This window comes from Malaclemys terrapin, chromosome 9, assembly GCF_027887155.1.
Source record: "Malaclemys terrapin pileata isolate rMalTer1 chromosome 9, rMalTer1.hap1, whole genome shotgun sequence".
Taxonomy (NCBI): domain Eukaryota; kingdom Metazoa; phylum Chordata; order Testudines; family Emydidae; genus Malaclemys; species Malaclemys terrapin.
In genome coordinates, this window is record NC_071513.1 from 10,718,485 (window position 1) to 10,736,630 (window position 18,146).

Consider the following 18,146-nt stretch of genomic DNA (forward strand, 5'->3'; position numbering starts at 1 on the left):
CTCAAGAAGAGCTGTTGTTCATTCTTCTGAATGACCCATCAAGCTTTGAATAGTCCATTCACAATGGGCTGTCGAGACTGAATGTAAACTACCTTGTGGGTGTTACCCCAAGAACAACACATTTGAGATATAAATACATAGCCAATATTCATAACTTTAGATACAAAGCTGATACATGGACTTAACCTGGATAATCATACTTGACAGACTGTAATTTGTCCCTGGATACCTTACATGATATATACTGTGTACAAGATTTGTAGCAATTATATAATAATGGTAACAATAATAAATGGTCACCCATCTTTTATACAGCGTCACAAGAATATGTTAATGTTTTATTGTAACTCTGTCTTAATAAAAACAAAATAGAAAACCTACAACTAACCTTGTCTATAGTACGATTTTAGCACACAGTAAAAACAAACCTTTTTTTTGTGTGTGTAGATGTGGCTTGTCAGATTATTCTCTATTCAGGAGTTGGTATTTCTTCTTGGATGCAGCCCTGTAATGTCAACTTTGGCCACCAGAATGCAGTTGGGCCCCCAGGAATGATATTGGGGGGGATATGCTAAGCCTGCATACTTCTTAACATGGTGACAGGTTCTTCCCTTGATGACTGTCATGGGGCCCCTACTCCGTGACCATATCTACAACTGAGCATCTAGTCTGTTTTTTTTCGTTGTCCATGTGCCATAAGGTAGCCAACCTTCCACCTGCAGGCTGTGCATCTTTTTGTTTGGGCAGAGCACTAAGTAACCACTGCCATTTAAAAAAAAATTGAATGTATATCCTAACCACTTCACGATAACTGTACTTTGTCATAAAATGCCCAGTGGAATTCCTATCTTTATTTTTAATGGAGAGTTTTCATGGATTAGTAGATCATTAAACTACATCTGGATCGTGGAATTGTGAGTCATTGCAGAGGTGAAAATCCTTCCAATCTGTACGTTTACGACACGGTAAAGAATTCAGTGAAGTTTATCTATGTAAATAGAAAATTGCCAGCCTTATTTTCACATTACACTGCTGCTTTTGTTTGAACAGATAGAAACGTTTTGTGTTGATGTGCAGATAGCTCTCCTTGAAGTTTGTTGAAGCCAGAGACTGAAGTTTTGGTGGCTGAGTGCTGCAAACGTTTGCCACTGGCAAATGTACACCACTTCTAGTTTTGACAGTGTCTAGCATTTTTAGAGAGATGAACTCCAGTCAGTTCAGTTAAGCAAATCGTAGATTCTGATTTTATATTCTTAATGGAGATATCCCATCTCCTAGAACTGGAAGGGACCTTGAAAGGTCATCAAGTCCAGCCCCCTGCCTTCACTAGCAGGACCAAGTACTGATTTTGCCCCAGATCCCCAAGTGGCCCCCTCCAGGATTGAACTCACAACCCTGGGTTTAGCAGGCCAATGCTCAAACCACTGAGCTATCCCTCCCCCAAAACCAAACCAATCAATCCCACAATCACAGTTTGCAGTGGTTCTTGAAAGAAAAACTGGGCTGCCAGCTTAAAATTCACAATTCAGTGTGTCAAAGTGTAGCTGTTTCATTCTGCTTACCCTGAGTGGAGGTTACATTGCCTATCCCTTCTTCTCAAAAGATAAGCACGCTCCCTCTCACCATTATTCATATGTCTTCGCAGCTAGTTGGTGACCTGAATTCCCTAGTTTTCTGAAGCACCCTTGTGCTGTCTAGAGAGCTTTTTGTGTAAAGCTCTCAGAATGCTGGAGAATGCTGATGGCTACTTAGAGAGTCTAACTTCCTTTCTGGTGGTTGGCTGTATTTTAACAGCCGGGCTGTCTCCTGACTTTAACCAAAGGAACATATATGTCATAGAAACTGGGATTTTCAAAGAGGGACCCAACTCTCATTGTCTTTCAGTGAGAGCAGGGTGACTGACTCTCTTCAGCCCCTTTGAAAGACCCAACGGGTGTGTTCAGTTGGGGCTATCAAACCGAGAGAGGAAGGAATCTCACTGCACTACCATTCAGGGTGAGAGCAGAGGGAGTGAAGATGAAAGAAGGTGAAATGGTTGCAAAAGAGGAGTCCAGTGTGGGCTGTGCTGAGGCTACAGTTCAAAATGGTGGCCTCCTCTCAAACTGGTCTCCCCCTCAAAGCAGGCTGTGTGGATGTTGAACTGCTAGTGTAGGTTGAATCTAGTGGCAATCAGGTCGCACCCAGTGGCAATCAGTGGAAGCTTTTATTTCTACTGAATTGTGTTTATTTGCAAAAAGTACCAAATCTGTGGCCGGCTAGGAGTTCACGTTTGTCCTTGTGCTGCAAGCCATGACCGCCCAGCTTCCTGGTAGAACCCAGATTTTCCTTCCAAAGCACAAGTCTCTTACCGTTTTCGGCTAATGGAAAATTACCTGGAGCTGTTAGCAGTGTCAGGACTATGACATACACATGAGCAGTTCTGATGCCATCCAGTAGGGGTAATGGTATACATGCACAGTGTGTTGCATCATTAAACTCCTTGCCATGGTCAGGTGCCCGAGAGGAAGAAAACAAAAGACAATATGTTTGCAAAAAATTTGGAGAGGGAATGCCCTTGATATTTTGGAGAGCCTCTAACATGTCTTTTGTAAGGATTGAGGCCAGGCCTACACTACAAACTTACATGGGTGTAACGACGTCGTTCAGGGGTGTGAAAAATCCACCCCCCGAGCGACGCAGTTATACCGACCGAACCCCTGGTGTAGACGGTGTTATGTCGAAGGTAGAGTTTCTCCTGTTGACATAGCTACCGCCTCTCAGGGAGGTGGATTAACTAGGCTGATGAGAGAAGCCCTTCCGTCCGCAAAAGAGCGTCTTCACTAAAGCGCTATAGCAGTGCAGCAGGTTTTTAAGCATAGACCTGCCCGGAGTCCAATACAAATCTGACCGCGTGTGAATCATTCGCTAGCAAAAGGTAACAAATGGCCGTGCATTGGATAGGACATTTCTAATGTGTCCTGAGTGATCTCAGTAGAAGTGTGTTTACTATTTCCTCACATACACAGGGCCACTTCCTTGTGCTCCATGCGTCTGCTCTTCCCAGAGTCCCTCCTGTAAAAATGCAATAGTATTGACATTTCACTTCTTTCCTTTGTGTCTTTATGCCTGTTTGTTTGTTTGTTTGTTGGTTTTTAAATAGTAACCAATTTTTTTGGCGGGGGCATCAAGGCGAATACCAATGTGGAAGTTGGAGAAGGCCCCACTGGAGCCAAGGATCGGGGATCCGCAATCCGTGTCCTTTGGTTGCCATAAATCAGGGCCTGAATCTGCAGTGTGCTGTAAAAGCCAGGCAGAACTGTCTTACTCAACAGTAGGTTTAGTAGTTACATTTTTTTTCTCCCTAATGATTATCTCTGCATAGTGTTGACCTAAATTAAGAATGTCTCGTCGTTGCCATAGCTTCAGTGTGTTTCTAATGGAAGGAGGGGTCTGATGGCACCCAGGTTGGAAGAAATGAAGCCCCACTGAGTCCTGCATTTCAGCCCATGGCCGCACTTTCCTTTCAGAGTCTGGGTGGGCAGAGGAACAAGTGGGAGGGAGTGAATGTAGGCTGGCAGGAAGGGAGGGGAAGGTTGGCTTACATGGATAGCTCCTGTTTTTAAAGAAAGAAATGAAGCTGAATGACTAGGCAGGGAGGCTTATTCAATTAGGTGTTTTAACAAATGGAATCATGCTACCTGTCTCTCTCCTCAATCTGATTGCTCTGCCTCCACGTTTACCGCTTGCACCCTGCAGCTCTCTCCGCTTTAGACTAAGCGCTTCCGGCAGGGACCCTGTCTTCCTCTGTGTGTTTGGAAAGTGCCTGGCATGGGGTGGGAATTGCCATAATCAAAATACTAATGATCTATGTAAGGTTGCCAATTCTGGTCGGACATATTCCTGGAGGTTTCATCGCATGACCTAATACTTAATTAAAGACTAATCTTTAATTCCTGGAGACTCCAGGACAAACCTGGAGGGTTGGCAACCCTAGATATATGGAAGTGCAGTGCAAAGAGACTGTGGATCCCACTACGGTGATGCTCCAACTTGGTGTGAGCGGCCCCCGTATCCACAGCTTCAATCTGCCCCCTCTTCATTTAAACTGGGTTTAGCTCACTGGGCTCCTGATAACAGGTCAATGCAGCCCTCAGTTGGTCTAACATGGGTGCTCTGATCTTGGGCTGGTGCAGGGAAAGTCTGGCTGTCTCAGTGAATCTGCCCTTCATTCCTTGCGCCACTGAGACTGCACATGGATACATGGAGAATTGTTTCTCTCCTCACAGGTTGTGTGTGACAGATTAGGTATTTATAACCACAGCTGTAAAGCTTACTTGGAAGGAGTAGTGTAAACAGTTATTTATTCTCGTTATACTACCGTTATGAGCTAGCAGTGCTACTTGTTTGTAACTTTCAGCCTTTCCCAGAAATGCAGCCTTCTCATTCTGAGATAAAAGTAAAACTGGGACAATGTCATAGTCTCGTTTTTAAAAGCAGACCAGAGATAATGGAGACTTCATAGTTTAATGTGGCAAAAATCAGAAGGGCTGTCTTTGTTTCCCAAATATTTCTTAAGAGGCTATCATGTGCGCTCTAATGAATTTTCACAAGGTCACATGAGAGCACATTGGTTGCTTGTCTGTTTAGTCCTTGTTTGTGTGTGTGAATGAAGCTTTTACAGAATTTGCTGTGTACAGTAGTCAATCAGCACAATTATTTATACACATGCATTCATTGCCAAATAGAGCTTGCCTGCATAATAGCCAGCACAGAATGGGGCAGAACACGTTTTGATTGCTATTCTCATTTATTTGTTGCCAGATGATGAAAAGCGATCTCAGAACTATCTCACAGGAAAGGGGGAGAGAGCTGTAGTAAAGCAACCCTTTCCCCTAGGAGGAGCCAATGTCAGGCAAGGGAAGCTGGCAGTAAAGCTAGTGAACAAATTGTCTGAGAAGGACATGTATGCACCACCACCAAGTCTTGGTCTAGAGATGCCCCATAATAACTTGATTGATAAGGGCCTGCAGTGAGCGGCTGATTGAATTGGTTCACCCAAGGGCTCCTGGATATGGATGTCCTAGCACACCCGTGATGATCTGCTGCCACTGCAATCAGATTAGCTAAACTAGCAAGTGTCTCTGTAATGTGAAGCTGAATTTCTCTCCCCTGTACTTGTCAGAACTGCCACAGCGGCATGTTAATGTACTGTATTTCCCAGTGAAAGCATTCAAATGGGATTTAGGGAGTTGGGGAGAAAAATCTAGCAGGCTCATAGCAGAGATACCAAGGTGGCATTGTACTGTAAAAGAGTAATGAGTCATGTGTGCTTGAGCATGGAATATTTAAGCATACCTTTATATAATAGAATAGCCAATGCAATGAGTGATTTCCACACCTAGCTGGTAACGAATAAAGAAGTCCCCAGTATAATATCGCCATCTTTTATTTGCTTGGGATGCTTCAAAGGTGGTATTTTAACCTTGCAGATATGGGGCAGTATTCAGACCTCTCATAAGCGAATACAACCCCACTGAATTCAGTGGATTTACACCCACTTCCACCAGTGGTGAATTTGGCCTTGTGCGTTTTATGGGCATTAGCTGCAAACACTCCCCATGAAAGTGAAATGCCAAGATCTTTTGCATATTAAAAAAAATCCTGTAGACATTTTATTATACTAAAAAGCAATTTTAAAAGCTCAAGTGCTACTGGGTACCTTGAGACTTAGAGGCAGATTTGCAAGGGGTCAGTACTCAGTTGGGGGTGGATTTTCAAATGACCTTCGCTCTGATTTAGGATCTATACAAGGTCTTGCTTGTCAACCGAACTCTGCACCCAGCAAATCCCGTTGGGACGCTTATGGCTGGATTTGCCACGAGAGTTTAGCACCCAGCGTGCTGGAACGTTTTAAAAATCCCCTGTGGATGCTGAGCCCTTCTGAAAATTCTGGCCTTAGTCTATGGAGGCCTGTTTCTAGTAATTCAAGGTGGAAATGGGGTTTTCCTGTCCTCTTCACACTAGCGCCCCAGCGCAACAGTTAAGCAGCTTTTCTAAGTGTTCTGAAAGCTGAAATTCTGTGCAGTAAACTCAAGAGCCAGGACAGACATGCCAGTAATTCAGTTGGCCATGTATGGGAGACACCCCTTCAGTTTTCCTGCCCCAGGTTTCCTGGGGTGCTGCTTGGGATCACAATGTGTTTATTTTGGAGATGGGAAGGAAGCAATGAAAAGTGTAAATCTAAACACACACATTTAGAGAACAACTGTGCCTTACTGGCATGTCTCAGAGAGCATGGGCAACGTCTATTCAAACATTCCACTTCAGCCCAATTTTATCAGATCAAGAAAGGGGGCACTTCAGATAAACAAACAACTGATCTCCCATCCAGCAGCCCATCCATCATCAGACCTAGGACTTGTACCATTTTCTAATGATCACCAAACTAGGCTGTGTCAGGTCAGTGGAATAAGCAAATGACAATCTATAATCCTTCACTGAGCATGCTCTGCCAGAAACCCCAGATGCTTACATCTACACGCTTTAAAGTGCTTTAGCTGTCACTGGGTGAGGCAAGGAGAGAAGTTGTCTTTCTCACAGTCAGGAATCAAACTTCATAGGTTTCTAGAGACCAAAGCCAGAAGACAACAGGAATCCAGTACAGTTGTCAAAGAACTGGTGTATGTTCCTTTTAATTAACACATTCAACAAGCAGTCACCCGCATTCTGCACCAAATCTAACTTCCAAGTGGTTTTCAGGTGCAGTCCATGTAGAGCCCATTGAAGTAACGCAGTTGGGAGGTCACAGAGTCATGGATCATTGTAATAATCCCATATCTGAGAGAATGAAAAAGGCTTTCTTGTCCCTATGCCCCAAATGTTGCTTTTGTAGGCAAAGGGTAGACCAACGCCATCCAAAACATGGGCAAGAACTACCCTGACCATATTCCCTTGATATTCCCCCCTACCCCCAAACCCTGGAGCATCACCGCCAGATTGATCCTCTGCCATCTCATGTTCCTCCAAATCTCTCTGAGGTGCACACTGAGAAAGTGGAGGTATTGCACCATCTAGATTTGATGATAATCGTAAGCCTTGTTCACAGATGAATGATACTACAGGCCCCATTAACAAGCACCGTCCTCCCCATCCATTGAAATGGAGAGATAACAAAATAAAGTCTGTGGAACCCAGCCTGAGCAATCCCTTGGGAGCAGATGTGGAGTTGCACAAAACCTATCCTCTAGGTCCTCCCTGAGAGAAAAAAGCAGCCAATGCAAAGCTGTTCACTTAACCTGGGACCCAATGCGTGTTAACATGCATTATGGTCAGAGTTCGCAAAAGCTGCTGGTGGATCTAAGGGTCCGTCTACGCTACCCGCCGGATCAGTGGGTAGTGATTGATCTCTCGGGAATCGATTTATGTCTAGTGTAGACACAATAAATTGATCCCCGATCGCTCTGCTGTCGACTTCTGTACTCCACCGCGGCGAGAGGTGGAAGCGGAGTCGATGGGGGAGTGGCGGCAATCGACCCCACGCTGTGAGGACGCGAAGTAAGTCGACCTAAGATGCGTCAACTTCAGCTACGCTATTCTCGTAGCTGAAGTTACGTATCTTAAATCGATCCCCCACCCCACCCCACCTCAGTGTAGACCAGGCCTAAGAGATCCTTCAGGGACACCTGACAGTTGTCTGTTGCTTCTCTGTGTTAGGGCTCAATGCTGAGGTTAAAATTGGGGATACGCTTACAAGGGTCATTTCAAAGTAGCCTCTCCTTGGCATGACTTCTAAGGAGAGAAAATATAATTCTCAAGACCAACTGTTTACTTGGGGCCATGCTTCTGAAAGGGGCCATGGAATGCTGCAGTGGATGACAGTCTACATTTGTATAGTGTGCTTAATATTGCATAATGGGGAATATTTGTCTACTGCTGACGTGCAGGCATCTGCACCAGTGGAGAAGAGAAGATTCACTTTTGTTTGTCCTTTTGGATTTTAAGCTCTTTGGGGAGTGATTGTGTTTTACTAGATGGAGGTTCAGTGCCCACCATCATGGGATTTGATCTTGGCTGGGGCCTTTAGGTGCCACCATAATACAAATAAGACATAACAATAAAGTAAACTAGAGTGGGAGTTTTTGTTGATAAACCTGGGTGCAGTTTGGTCATGACACTGGGGTTAATGCTTATATTCTTGCAAAAGTGCTATGAGATTGCTTTAATAACCATGAATGATTGAGAGGACCTGATTGTTTTAGATCTCCCTCAGAAGAAGAGATGTCTGCTTGAAAGGTTTGTTTTATTTCTGTCTGAGTGCCCTGCACCTGTGTTACCAACTGAATAATAGAGCTGTAGAAACCGTATAGTTACATTCGCTTATAGCACTACACCACTGCATGCTTTTACGGCCTTGTCTGCACTAGAAAGGGCCTGCAAATCGCTCTACGTGCAAACTCCCCTAGTAGCGACATAGCTGATACATGGAAGTTCTTTTGCCAGCGTAGCTTATACCAGCTCCCCAAACAAACTATCCAGGCAAGAGGACTGTTTGCCTGGGATAACTGTCTACAGTACGGCTTTTGCTGGCATAGCTACATTGGTTAGTGATTTGATTTTTATTTTATGTATGTATTTATTTTCTCTCCCCCTCCCCTCCCCCAGGATAGCTAGGTCACAAAGTGTGCTGCATTGTTGAATAATGCACTCTGCAGTTCCCACCCGCATAGAGTGTTGCGATCTCACTGCCCTGTGTGGTCGACACTGGCACCAACTAGCTACCTTTTAGTTTGCGCAAGCAACAGCCATACGGGGCAGTTAGATTGCAACACTTTGGTGTGCTCTGCAATGCCCAACCCTGTAGTCCACACTGCAGCACAGTGTCGACACACTAATGTATGTAGACCAGGCCTGGGAGAGGCTTGCAATTTTTGTATCATCCTTAAAAGGTTTTATGAGGAAACGATAGATTTTTATTATTTGCCTGTTGGTATTTAGGTAACTTCCAAATGCAATCTCTCTCTCTTGATAAATAACATAATTGTAATGCCTTTAAATTGAAGCAGCAGTGTTAATGACCGATTAATCTTATAACCCACAGGCCCTGGTTATCAAAGTGAGGACCACAGATAATTACATTTAGAAAAGACTGGCATGTCATGTCAATGGAGCATTAAAGAGCCACTGTTTTCAGCTTCACTTTCTTTACATAAAGTAGGAAGTGTGATCATATTTGTCAAGGTTACTGGATTTTTAATTCAACATTTAGTGAGCATCGAGTTTTTCATGTGTCTTTTTGTGTTTTACAAACCCTGTAGGTTTTGTGAAGGAGCGGCAGTCCTTCACATAAGCAAAGCCGAGGCTAGCGTGGATTTATAAGAAACAGAAATTAAGATTTTTGCTGCTGTTTGGTGTTTTGAAGTCTGAAACATCTATGGCTGGGGAGCTTGAAAGATTAAAATGTGTTTAGATATTAGAGGGTTGTTTTGCTTTGTTTAGAAAGTATGCTGATTATTTCACATGCCCCGTCTTTAAAGAATGAAAAATAGTTTAGCTGTCTCAGGTCTGAACTTAATACCCATTGTTGGCAGTGGGGCACCAACTTTAATCCATGATTCTATTCAACTCTCCCATTGTTTAGACAAAAAAAATAGTTTCCATAAAAATGTTGGCATGTGTGTTATGCAGGGAGCATAATGTCTTCATTGAAATGGTACCAGAAAGTATTTTTTTAAATTCTATTATTCACAAGACAGACAATATATTACAGTTTAAACATCCGGTTTAAGACTAACATGTCAAATTTGTGTGACTGGATGCAACTCTGTTAACTTCAGTACAGTTGCGTCCACTTAAATCCTGGCGGACTTTGTCCCAATAGGTCTGTCTCAGTATTTCACCTTGCAACTTTAAAATGTGGTATAAGGCCAATAACATGTCCTTTTCTTGCAGTTACAGGGATCCATTAAGAGAAAACTGGAAGATGACAGCTCCCCTGCTTCCAGTGGCATGCCCGATGTCATTTTCCCAAGCGACAATAAGAGACTTTGTCTTGATGATGTAACTCTATCTATGGGCCAAGAGACCAATCCCAATGTGTCATGTCCAGATATGCAGAACTCTCCATTCTCCACCAATCACAGCACTTCTTCCATGGGAGTCGCTGGTCATTCAGCGCTACTTGAAAACAATCACATGAATGGCAGTGGTATTGGTTCTCCATTTTCGGTACCACCCAACACAGAAATAGGACAGAAAGGGACGATAGGTGGACAGAATAATGTTGTTCATTATGACGAGAAAGGAAACAATATGCAGTCTGTGGACCAGGAACTGCAAGATCTGTTAGAAGAGCTGACAAAAATGCCTGATCCTTCTCCTAATGAGCTGGATCTTGAGAAGATCTTGGGAAGCAAGGCTGAAGAGCCACTTGGTCTGAGCCACCCACAGTCAAGCATCAGCACCACGCCAAAGTCCTCTCCGCAGACATCTCACTTGGAGAACCACATTGTGAACAAAGATTTTTCTCCAGGTTGTAATCCAACAAGTGGAGGATCACCCCAAATGAGGCCTCCATCTGCTGGGGCTAACTATACGGTTCCTCCCCCAAACAAAGCTGTTGCATCACCCATCTCTTCGGGAGCACAGAATAAGAATCCGCCACAGTCTATTCTGCCAGTACCCTTGCCTAACATGCCTACATCTAACTGGCATGCACAGCAACTAAAGCAGCTGGCAGCAAGCAAACAAGTGTCTACTACTACTAAGCAAGTACAGGCTCCCAACTGGCCAACCATGTCCACTCCAGGTCTTTCTCCGCCTTATAGGCCGGGATCATCCCCCCTCCATCAACCTTTCAGCCCTCAAAATGTCATGGTGTCTGGCATGACTTCTAATAGTTTACCAGGAAACAATATTCAGAGTCCTCAAAACACTCTGCTTTCAAACATGGCTTCCAGTAACAACCCGTCCAGCGGGCCCTCCCCACCATATGGGTCAGAGAAGCTTTCCAGTCCAGCGCTTAACCAGCAGCCTTTCAGCCCCCAGAACTCCATGCTATCCAATATGACTTCAGCCAGCCTCCCAGCCAATAATATTAAAAGTCCACAGAACAATTTGGTTCCCAGCATGGCCTCCACGAATACTGGACCGTCCCCACCTTACAGGCCAGAAAAACTGTCAAGCCCAGCTCTGCACCAGCAGCCGTTTAGTCCTCAAAATACATTAATTCCTAACATCACTCCCACCAGCAATCCCACCAGTATGCAAAGCTCTCTTTTTAAATTGATGACTACAAACCCGTCCAAAAATATGAACATAATTATGCAACCGCCATCTAATGGCTTGCAGAATGAGAATCCTGTTACCCAAGACCAGTTTTCTTTTAATAACACCAAACCACTGTCTCATTTTGCATCGGAGTCAACTACTCCAAAGATGTCACCCATGACTGCCAATCCAGGGCAGCAATCCCTCATTCACTATCTCCAGCAACAGCAGCAAGCACCAGCCACACAACAGTCTCCACAGGCTAATAATACCCCGTTTATCGAGCAACATCTTCGACAACTGATGCAACCACCTCGGATGCAGAGACACATGCAGCCTGCTGCTTTGCCATCTCAACCCAGACAGGTTAGAACATTTTCTTCTATATTAAACAGGTTACATTAAAACACTGATGTTTTTGTTGGGGGTTCCCCCCTCCCACCTCTCTGTTTCAAATATAGCATCACTAAGCCCTTTGGATATGTACATAGACATAATGGTAACAACATTCTGGGGTTCTTGGGAGTAATTCTATTGATTTCTTCACTATGTCGTTCCATCATACACATCCTAGCTGTTTCCCCTAGCTGAATGGATAGTTTCGCACTATTGTACAACAAATGTCTCAAACCATTTACATCACTTTTTAAGGGAATAGTTTTGCTCTTCTAGTTAGCTTATTTTGGTAGCCGTGAAGATATTCAGATGATGGATTTGCCATCATTTGTCGCTCTCTGTTAAAATAATTTTTCATACTCTGAACCAAATTCCACCCCAAGTTACACCTCTGAAGCCAGGTAGGCACAGGTAGGATGAAAAGTGACACCAGAATGTGGCCCCTGAATGTTTAACAATGCAGCACTTGAGTAGCCAGGAGACAGATTTGAAATAACTGTTACAAAACTCACCAAAAAATGAAGACCTGTTGGTGAGTGCCTACCCTTCCCTAGATAGATCTGGATTATGTGTTGAGTGGACAAAGGACTGCAGCTGTCAGGGGTTAGAAACACCATTCATTTCTCTTGAGTAACCCTTGCTGGGAGAGGTGCTGAGTGACATCTGTCCATATCCTACCTGATCTGAGAGATGTTCATTGTGACCAAGGGCCTTTGACAAAGGGAGAGCTAAAGGAATGGGGTTCGTTCTGTGGGCGCAGGCACAAGGGAAGCAAAGTGGTTAAAATAAAAATGCAACCTCACAGCCACAATTAACTATGTTGCTAACCAGAAGCAAAACTCTGGCAGGAGAATCTGTCGGGCTGCGTTTATTGAGCACAGTGGACTCTGACCAGACACCAACTGGCGTGGAGTCTAATCACTTATCATTGGCCTGCACTCAGAAGAGCGGAGGATGGTCTCTGAGGTGCTGTTGAGTTTAGCTGAGGAATGACAGACAAAATTGAGGGTTCCTTTGTTCTTCACTGTACCACGGTCAGCTTTCAATCGTCCAGCGTGTGCCAGCAGTTCCCACATTATAGTATCTTAGATACCACAGCCTTTTCCTGTACTAAGAATAAGAAATAAGGTAGCTGTTGGTAAATGTCAGCTTCTTAATGGTAACTAAATGTAGCTCCTTTCCACAGCCGCCATTTCAGGACTGACTCACCCTTTTCCAAATAAGTGTGCTCTTGATAGCCCCTTATGATGATGCATCTGCTTCAAACAGGCTGGTGGGAAGGGCTGAAACTCACTGATGCTGCTTATCCAAACATATGTATCATACCACTGGGCACTTTGGGGGTTGATTAGGCATTAAAACAGAAAAAAACAGGCTACAGATGTAAGGCCCTGATCCAGCAAAGCACTTAGGCACATGCATAATTTAAGCATGTGAGTAGGGTGACCAGATGTCCCGGTTTTATAGGGACAATCCCGTTATTTGGGGCTTTGTCTTATGTAGGCGCCTATTACCCCCCACCCCATCCCGATGTTTCACATTTGCTGTCTGCTCACCCCACATCTAAATCCCATTGTCTTCAGTAGGACTAGTCGTCCGTCCTCTTAAAGTTAAGCCTACAGTGAAGTTGTTTGCTGTATCATGGGCTAAGAGTGTTTTTCTCCCTGCTCCTGCTCCCAGTGCCCCAATTTTCCCTGCTTTGCATTCTGTCACACATCTTTTGAACTCCGACATCACTGATTTATCCTTTTAGCTAAGAAAAACTGGAAAAGATTCCCTTTGGAGAGTCTCTTTAATTGGTCAGTGACTCCACTTCAGGCGTCTTTCTTCATGCTCGGCCCGGGCTGCATTTCTAGCCCCGGCCTGCCTACAGCAACGAGCAAGAGTATATAATTTGGGGGCTATCAGTAAAGATCAAGGACAGTTGAGACAGGTGATGATTATTTCACATGTTCACGTCAGGTAGGGAAGGTCACAGTGCCTCACTGATTTTATAAGATAAGACTTATTACATTAATTCTAATCTAAACTACACTGCTTCTCCAGGTTTTATAGCTTGTTAAGCTGCCTGTGATCAATGGTGAGTGTTGAAGATCAGGATACTTGCCCTAGGTTTTAATAACTTTGACAATTTTAAATGAAAAAAGTGGCCCCTGTATGCAAAATTATAAAAAAATACCATAGAGAATATTCTAGACACATGAAACATCAAAATTCCAGTATACTTAAATTTAATGCGTCTGACGAAGTTGGTATTCACCCACGAAAGCTTATGCTCCAATACATTTGTTGGTCTATAAGGTGCCACAGGACTCTTTGTTGCTTTTTACAGATCCAGACTAACACAGCTACCCCTCTGATACTTAAATTTCTTTGAATATTAGTACTTAACTTTTTTGCAGTTTTATATACAATTATTTTTTCAGTTGGGTCAAAAGCACTGATGTTGAGATTTTATTTGCGATCCCAATTTCACACTAGGTTTATGCCTGTGTAACTCAGTGAATTTCATTGGAGTTATTCCAACACACCGATGTCGCTGAGAGCAGAATTGGGCCCTTTATATTTTATTACCGCCACTTCTCCATCACAGCCAGTAACAAATAGAACTATTCAAACATAGATCGATCATGGCATTAAAGGACAACAAGTAAAAGATTGGGAGAGGGAGGCAAATAGCTTCTCCATCTTTAAAAGTAGTAATGGTTGATGGAGAACAATATGGATAAATATGTTAAGAGGAAATTGTCATCGTACCCTGGAATGTTGTTTGGTAGTTTGAAATCATCCCCATACTCTGTGCATGCGTGTGTTTGTATATGTGACTAAAATTTATAAAGAGAAGGCATAGTGCTTTCTTTTTTTGAGCAAGAGGTGAGGCTTTGTACAGAAGAAGGAGGAGAGAATGGATGGTGGCCAGTTGGAGGAAGAACAATAGAGCATGAAACTTGATCTTTGCAGCAGGCAGAGCAGCATGGGGAACGGAGCAGCTGCTGTGACATAAACTCCAAGTGTGAACTGCATTGTTGTTGTTGTAACACATTAAAGAGAAGACTCTGCATTCCAAAAGCTTGGAGTGACCTACTGGTGTCTCGCAGCTATATGGGGTTTTTTTTTTGTACTTCAGAGATAAAATATATCATGTAGCTTAGTCAGACTGTTTTCAAAATCGCATAGTGCCTGGACAATTGGTAAATCTGATAATGTCTAATCTTCTCTCATCTGAAGTGCTGTGTCTTCATTGTTGAACATTGACAGATATTGATTTAGTCACTGACAGTTTGCATTGTGTGATATTGGAAAGCCTGGTACTGCTAGCATTGCTCGTGTAGATTATATTCAAGTTTTCATTTTGCTCATGAAGTATAGATCTGTGCAGAGTGAAATTCCGCACACCGATTTGGATTAATAAATTCACACTACAGAGAAGGACATGAAAGGCCAAATTGTCAAAAGTGGTCTCCAAAAATATCATGCATACTTTTCCACACTTAGGAGATTTGGTGGTCCAAAAGGTGTGTCAGGTTTTGGACACGCGGCAGGTTGGAAAGCAGAGCATAAACTGCATTTGCCCAGATAGACTGGATAGCTGTTCATCGCTCTGATTTGCATGCAGTGCAGTTTGCACTTGCAGAGCTGCGTTCTTGCATGTCAAAAATGTGGAGCCTGATTCTCCTCTGATGTAATATTGCTTTCATTGGAATTCCTCTTGATTCCTATTGGGGTGAGAAGAGAACTAGGTCCTTGAATGAGGAAACGAAGGTCCCCAGAAGGTTAAAGGTGGGCAAATGAGCCTGCAATGTTAGTGGCTGAGTTTAGGTTGCTTTGAAAGGACCAGGCTGAGACACTTTCAGTCTTCTAGGCCCCAAATTTGACATCTAGCAAAACTGCGTGGAACCTGGTAAGAGAATGGCATCTGGATTGTGTAAATATCTTAAAAACAAAATAGCATTTTACTGATTGTTTTGCAGAGGATATAAATAATAAATCGCCATCATTTGGGTGTGACACACTGCACATTCCTGAGCTCTGCAGCAGCCAAGCATGCTATTCCTAGAGCTCTGTGCATTCCTGCTGACATGTGGGATAGCTGTACAGAGAGGAGTCAACAAAAGGTATGTTGGCTTCAGCTCTGTTGCCAAAGCCATGGGAGGGAAGAATGGAGAGGAGCAAAAATCAGCGGGAAAACAATTCTATTTATAGGATGAATGGTCAGACTTGCATCTTGCTATTGAATGGTGCATGAAGAAGAGTAAGACCGTGAAGAGCAGATTGAAATGAAGAGTGAGAAAACACTAAAGGGTCTTGACAGTGTTTCTTTAGCTGTGGGAAAAACTAGTAATACAGTGTCTGAGTTGGCAGCGTAAATTATCGGTAGCGTGGAAGAATGAAACCCCCCCCAGCTAGATTATTTCAGGTGTTTTTTCTTTGTGCATTTGAGCTAAAGTTTGGTTTCTGAGCATAAGCTCTTGCATTTAGAAACAAACCTGAAGAAAAATTTGCAGTCCTAAGAGTACACTGACCCAGTGCTTTGGTGTTAAAGGTGCCCTGTTATATTCTCCATCACATTCTATTCATTTACCTTTTATCTATATAGGCATAAACATTTGAATACCCTGGGCCTGAGTCTCCTGGTGCCCTGCACCATGTGTGGTCATTTACACCAGTGGAAAGTCAGCCTATAGTGGGTGAAAAATGCTACTATTCTGGCTGGGTAGCTGGTCTGGCGTAAATGGATAAGCATTCTGAAAAGCAATGGAGAATCAGGCTCCTTGAATCTAAGTACGTCCAAATCTTGTTGTGACTTCAGGGGGACATACCCAGTGTTTTAAATGCCTAGATGTTGCATGAAGACATGTCTGGCAGAGAGAGCATCCAAGCTGTCATGCATGAATAAACCTTTAGTTGATCAGACCAAAAACTGCTGGCCAGATTTCATCTGTGTCTTCTGTGAACATTTTAAAAAAGTGTCAGATTTAGTTTCTTCAGTGCCACTTTGAAAGACGTTCCAGTTGGGTTTTGTTTTGAGTGGGTGGGTTGGTTGGTTTGTTTTTGATGGTTAGAAAAGTGTTTGTTTTTTTTTAAATATTACTTCTTTCCTAGTACCGTGGAGAAGAAAAACAGATTTGATTTCAAAGGGTATTGCTAGTGATAGTACAATGCCGGAGCCCAGGCCTTTGAGGGTGTGGAGAGCTTCTAAAGGCAAAGCAACAAGCCCTTCAGCTAATTAAGTGCCTTTGAATGGTGAATAAAGGATGCTAGTGATGAATCAGGATTACAGAAAGCAGTAAGTCTGAGCCTGGAGTTTGACCTCGCCACATACTTTCTTCACAGATGTGAAAATATCTTCTTGAATGGTCATTTCTGCTTTTACATTTATTTGTGCAATTGGAATGGTTTTTCTCAAACTTGTAGGGTGTTTTTTTCCCCCCCCCCTCCTTTCAGCAGTCTCAAAGGAGCCTTCACAAAACTGTTATAGATTGGTCTTCCTCCCCCCACTCCCCAAAGCAAATGTTAAATACGTTTTAGAAACTCAGAGAGAAACTCTTGAAGAGCTGTGGTGGACTTGGCCACTTAACGTCCATTGAGGGGGTCCCGCAGTTAATGCAACAATTCAAAATGCAAGAGTTAGGAATTAAATTACAAAGACTAGTTTTAATTCAAATCTGATTTCTTTTTATATCATTATTTTCCTTTGTGTTTAAATTGTGGGCACCCTCTTCTTGTACCAGAGTTTTCTGGATTGTAAAATGAGCCTTTGTAGTCAAATCTTTAAACTTCTTCAGTTTGTGGACCTGACAATATCTTAAAAACTCTTCATAGTGCATCAACCTCAAAGGAACAATCCATGCAGGAAAGTAGTTACCAATAAACGATCTCCTGCTGTAAATGGAAGACCAGTAACTAAACTAACTTTACTGCCCCATCCCATTATCACCCCCTTATTTTTTTCTGAAAATTGCTAGGAAACTCTGTCAAAGCTGAAACTCTTTCCCTGATGCATCACGCTCTCACCTTCTTAAATTTATGTTCCCCTTAACAATACAGGAAAAAGTCCATGCCAGCAGCACAGTTCGTTCGGCACTTGTGACATGAGCAACCCTACAAAAATAAATGAGTGTGTTCACTTAAGCTGCAGAAATAGAAGAGAATCCTCGGGTTTATAGTAAAGAACAGTGAGGGGTGTCAGGGGGATATTATGCAAAATATCTTTCTTGCCTATTCCCCACATGACAAGATGATGATGTGTAAAATGTGTGCACATTCAGACATGTAGTATTTTAAAACTGCTGTTGGAGATGGGGAGAGAGAGAAAGCATGTTCGTAGGCTGCATATATTCAGGAGGAGAGCGTAAGCAAGTAATCGAAAGAAATTCAGAAACAAGCCTGGAATTTTACCCTAACACTCTGTCTTTAATTAACTGCCTTGTACCTAGGAATTGCAGCACATGAAATGTACTACAGCTTTGTACCACAAATGTTCATAGACCTCAGCAATACCAGAG

At 43.1% G+C, this 18,146-nt stretch overlaps 1 protein-coding gene across 3 annotated transcripts in view; it reads left to right on the top strand.

Annotated features, from left to right (window-relative positions):
• MAMLD1 (mastermind like domain containing 1) overlaps window positions 1–18,146 on the top strand; it is a 346,199-nt gene that overhangs the window by 290,655 nt on the left and 37,398 nt on the right. For all 3 annotated transcript variants that reach the window (XM_054040094.1, XM_054040092.1, XM_054040093.1), the window contains exon 2: window positions 9,928–11,610. In XM_054040094.1, coding sequence (XP_053896069.1) covers window positions 9,985–11,610 — 1,626 coding nt within the window. In that variant the 5' untranslated portion in view covers window positions 9,928–9,984. The remainder of the gene's footprint in view (window positions 1–9,927; window positions 11,611–18,146) is intronic.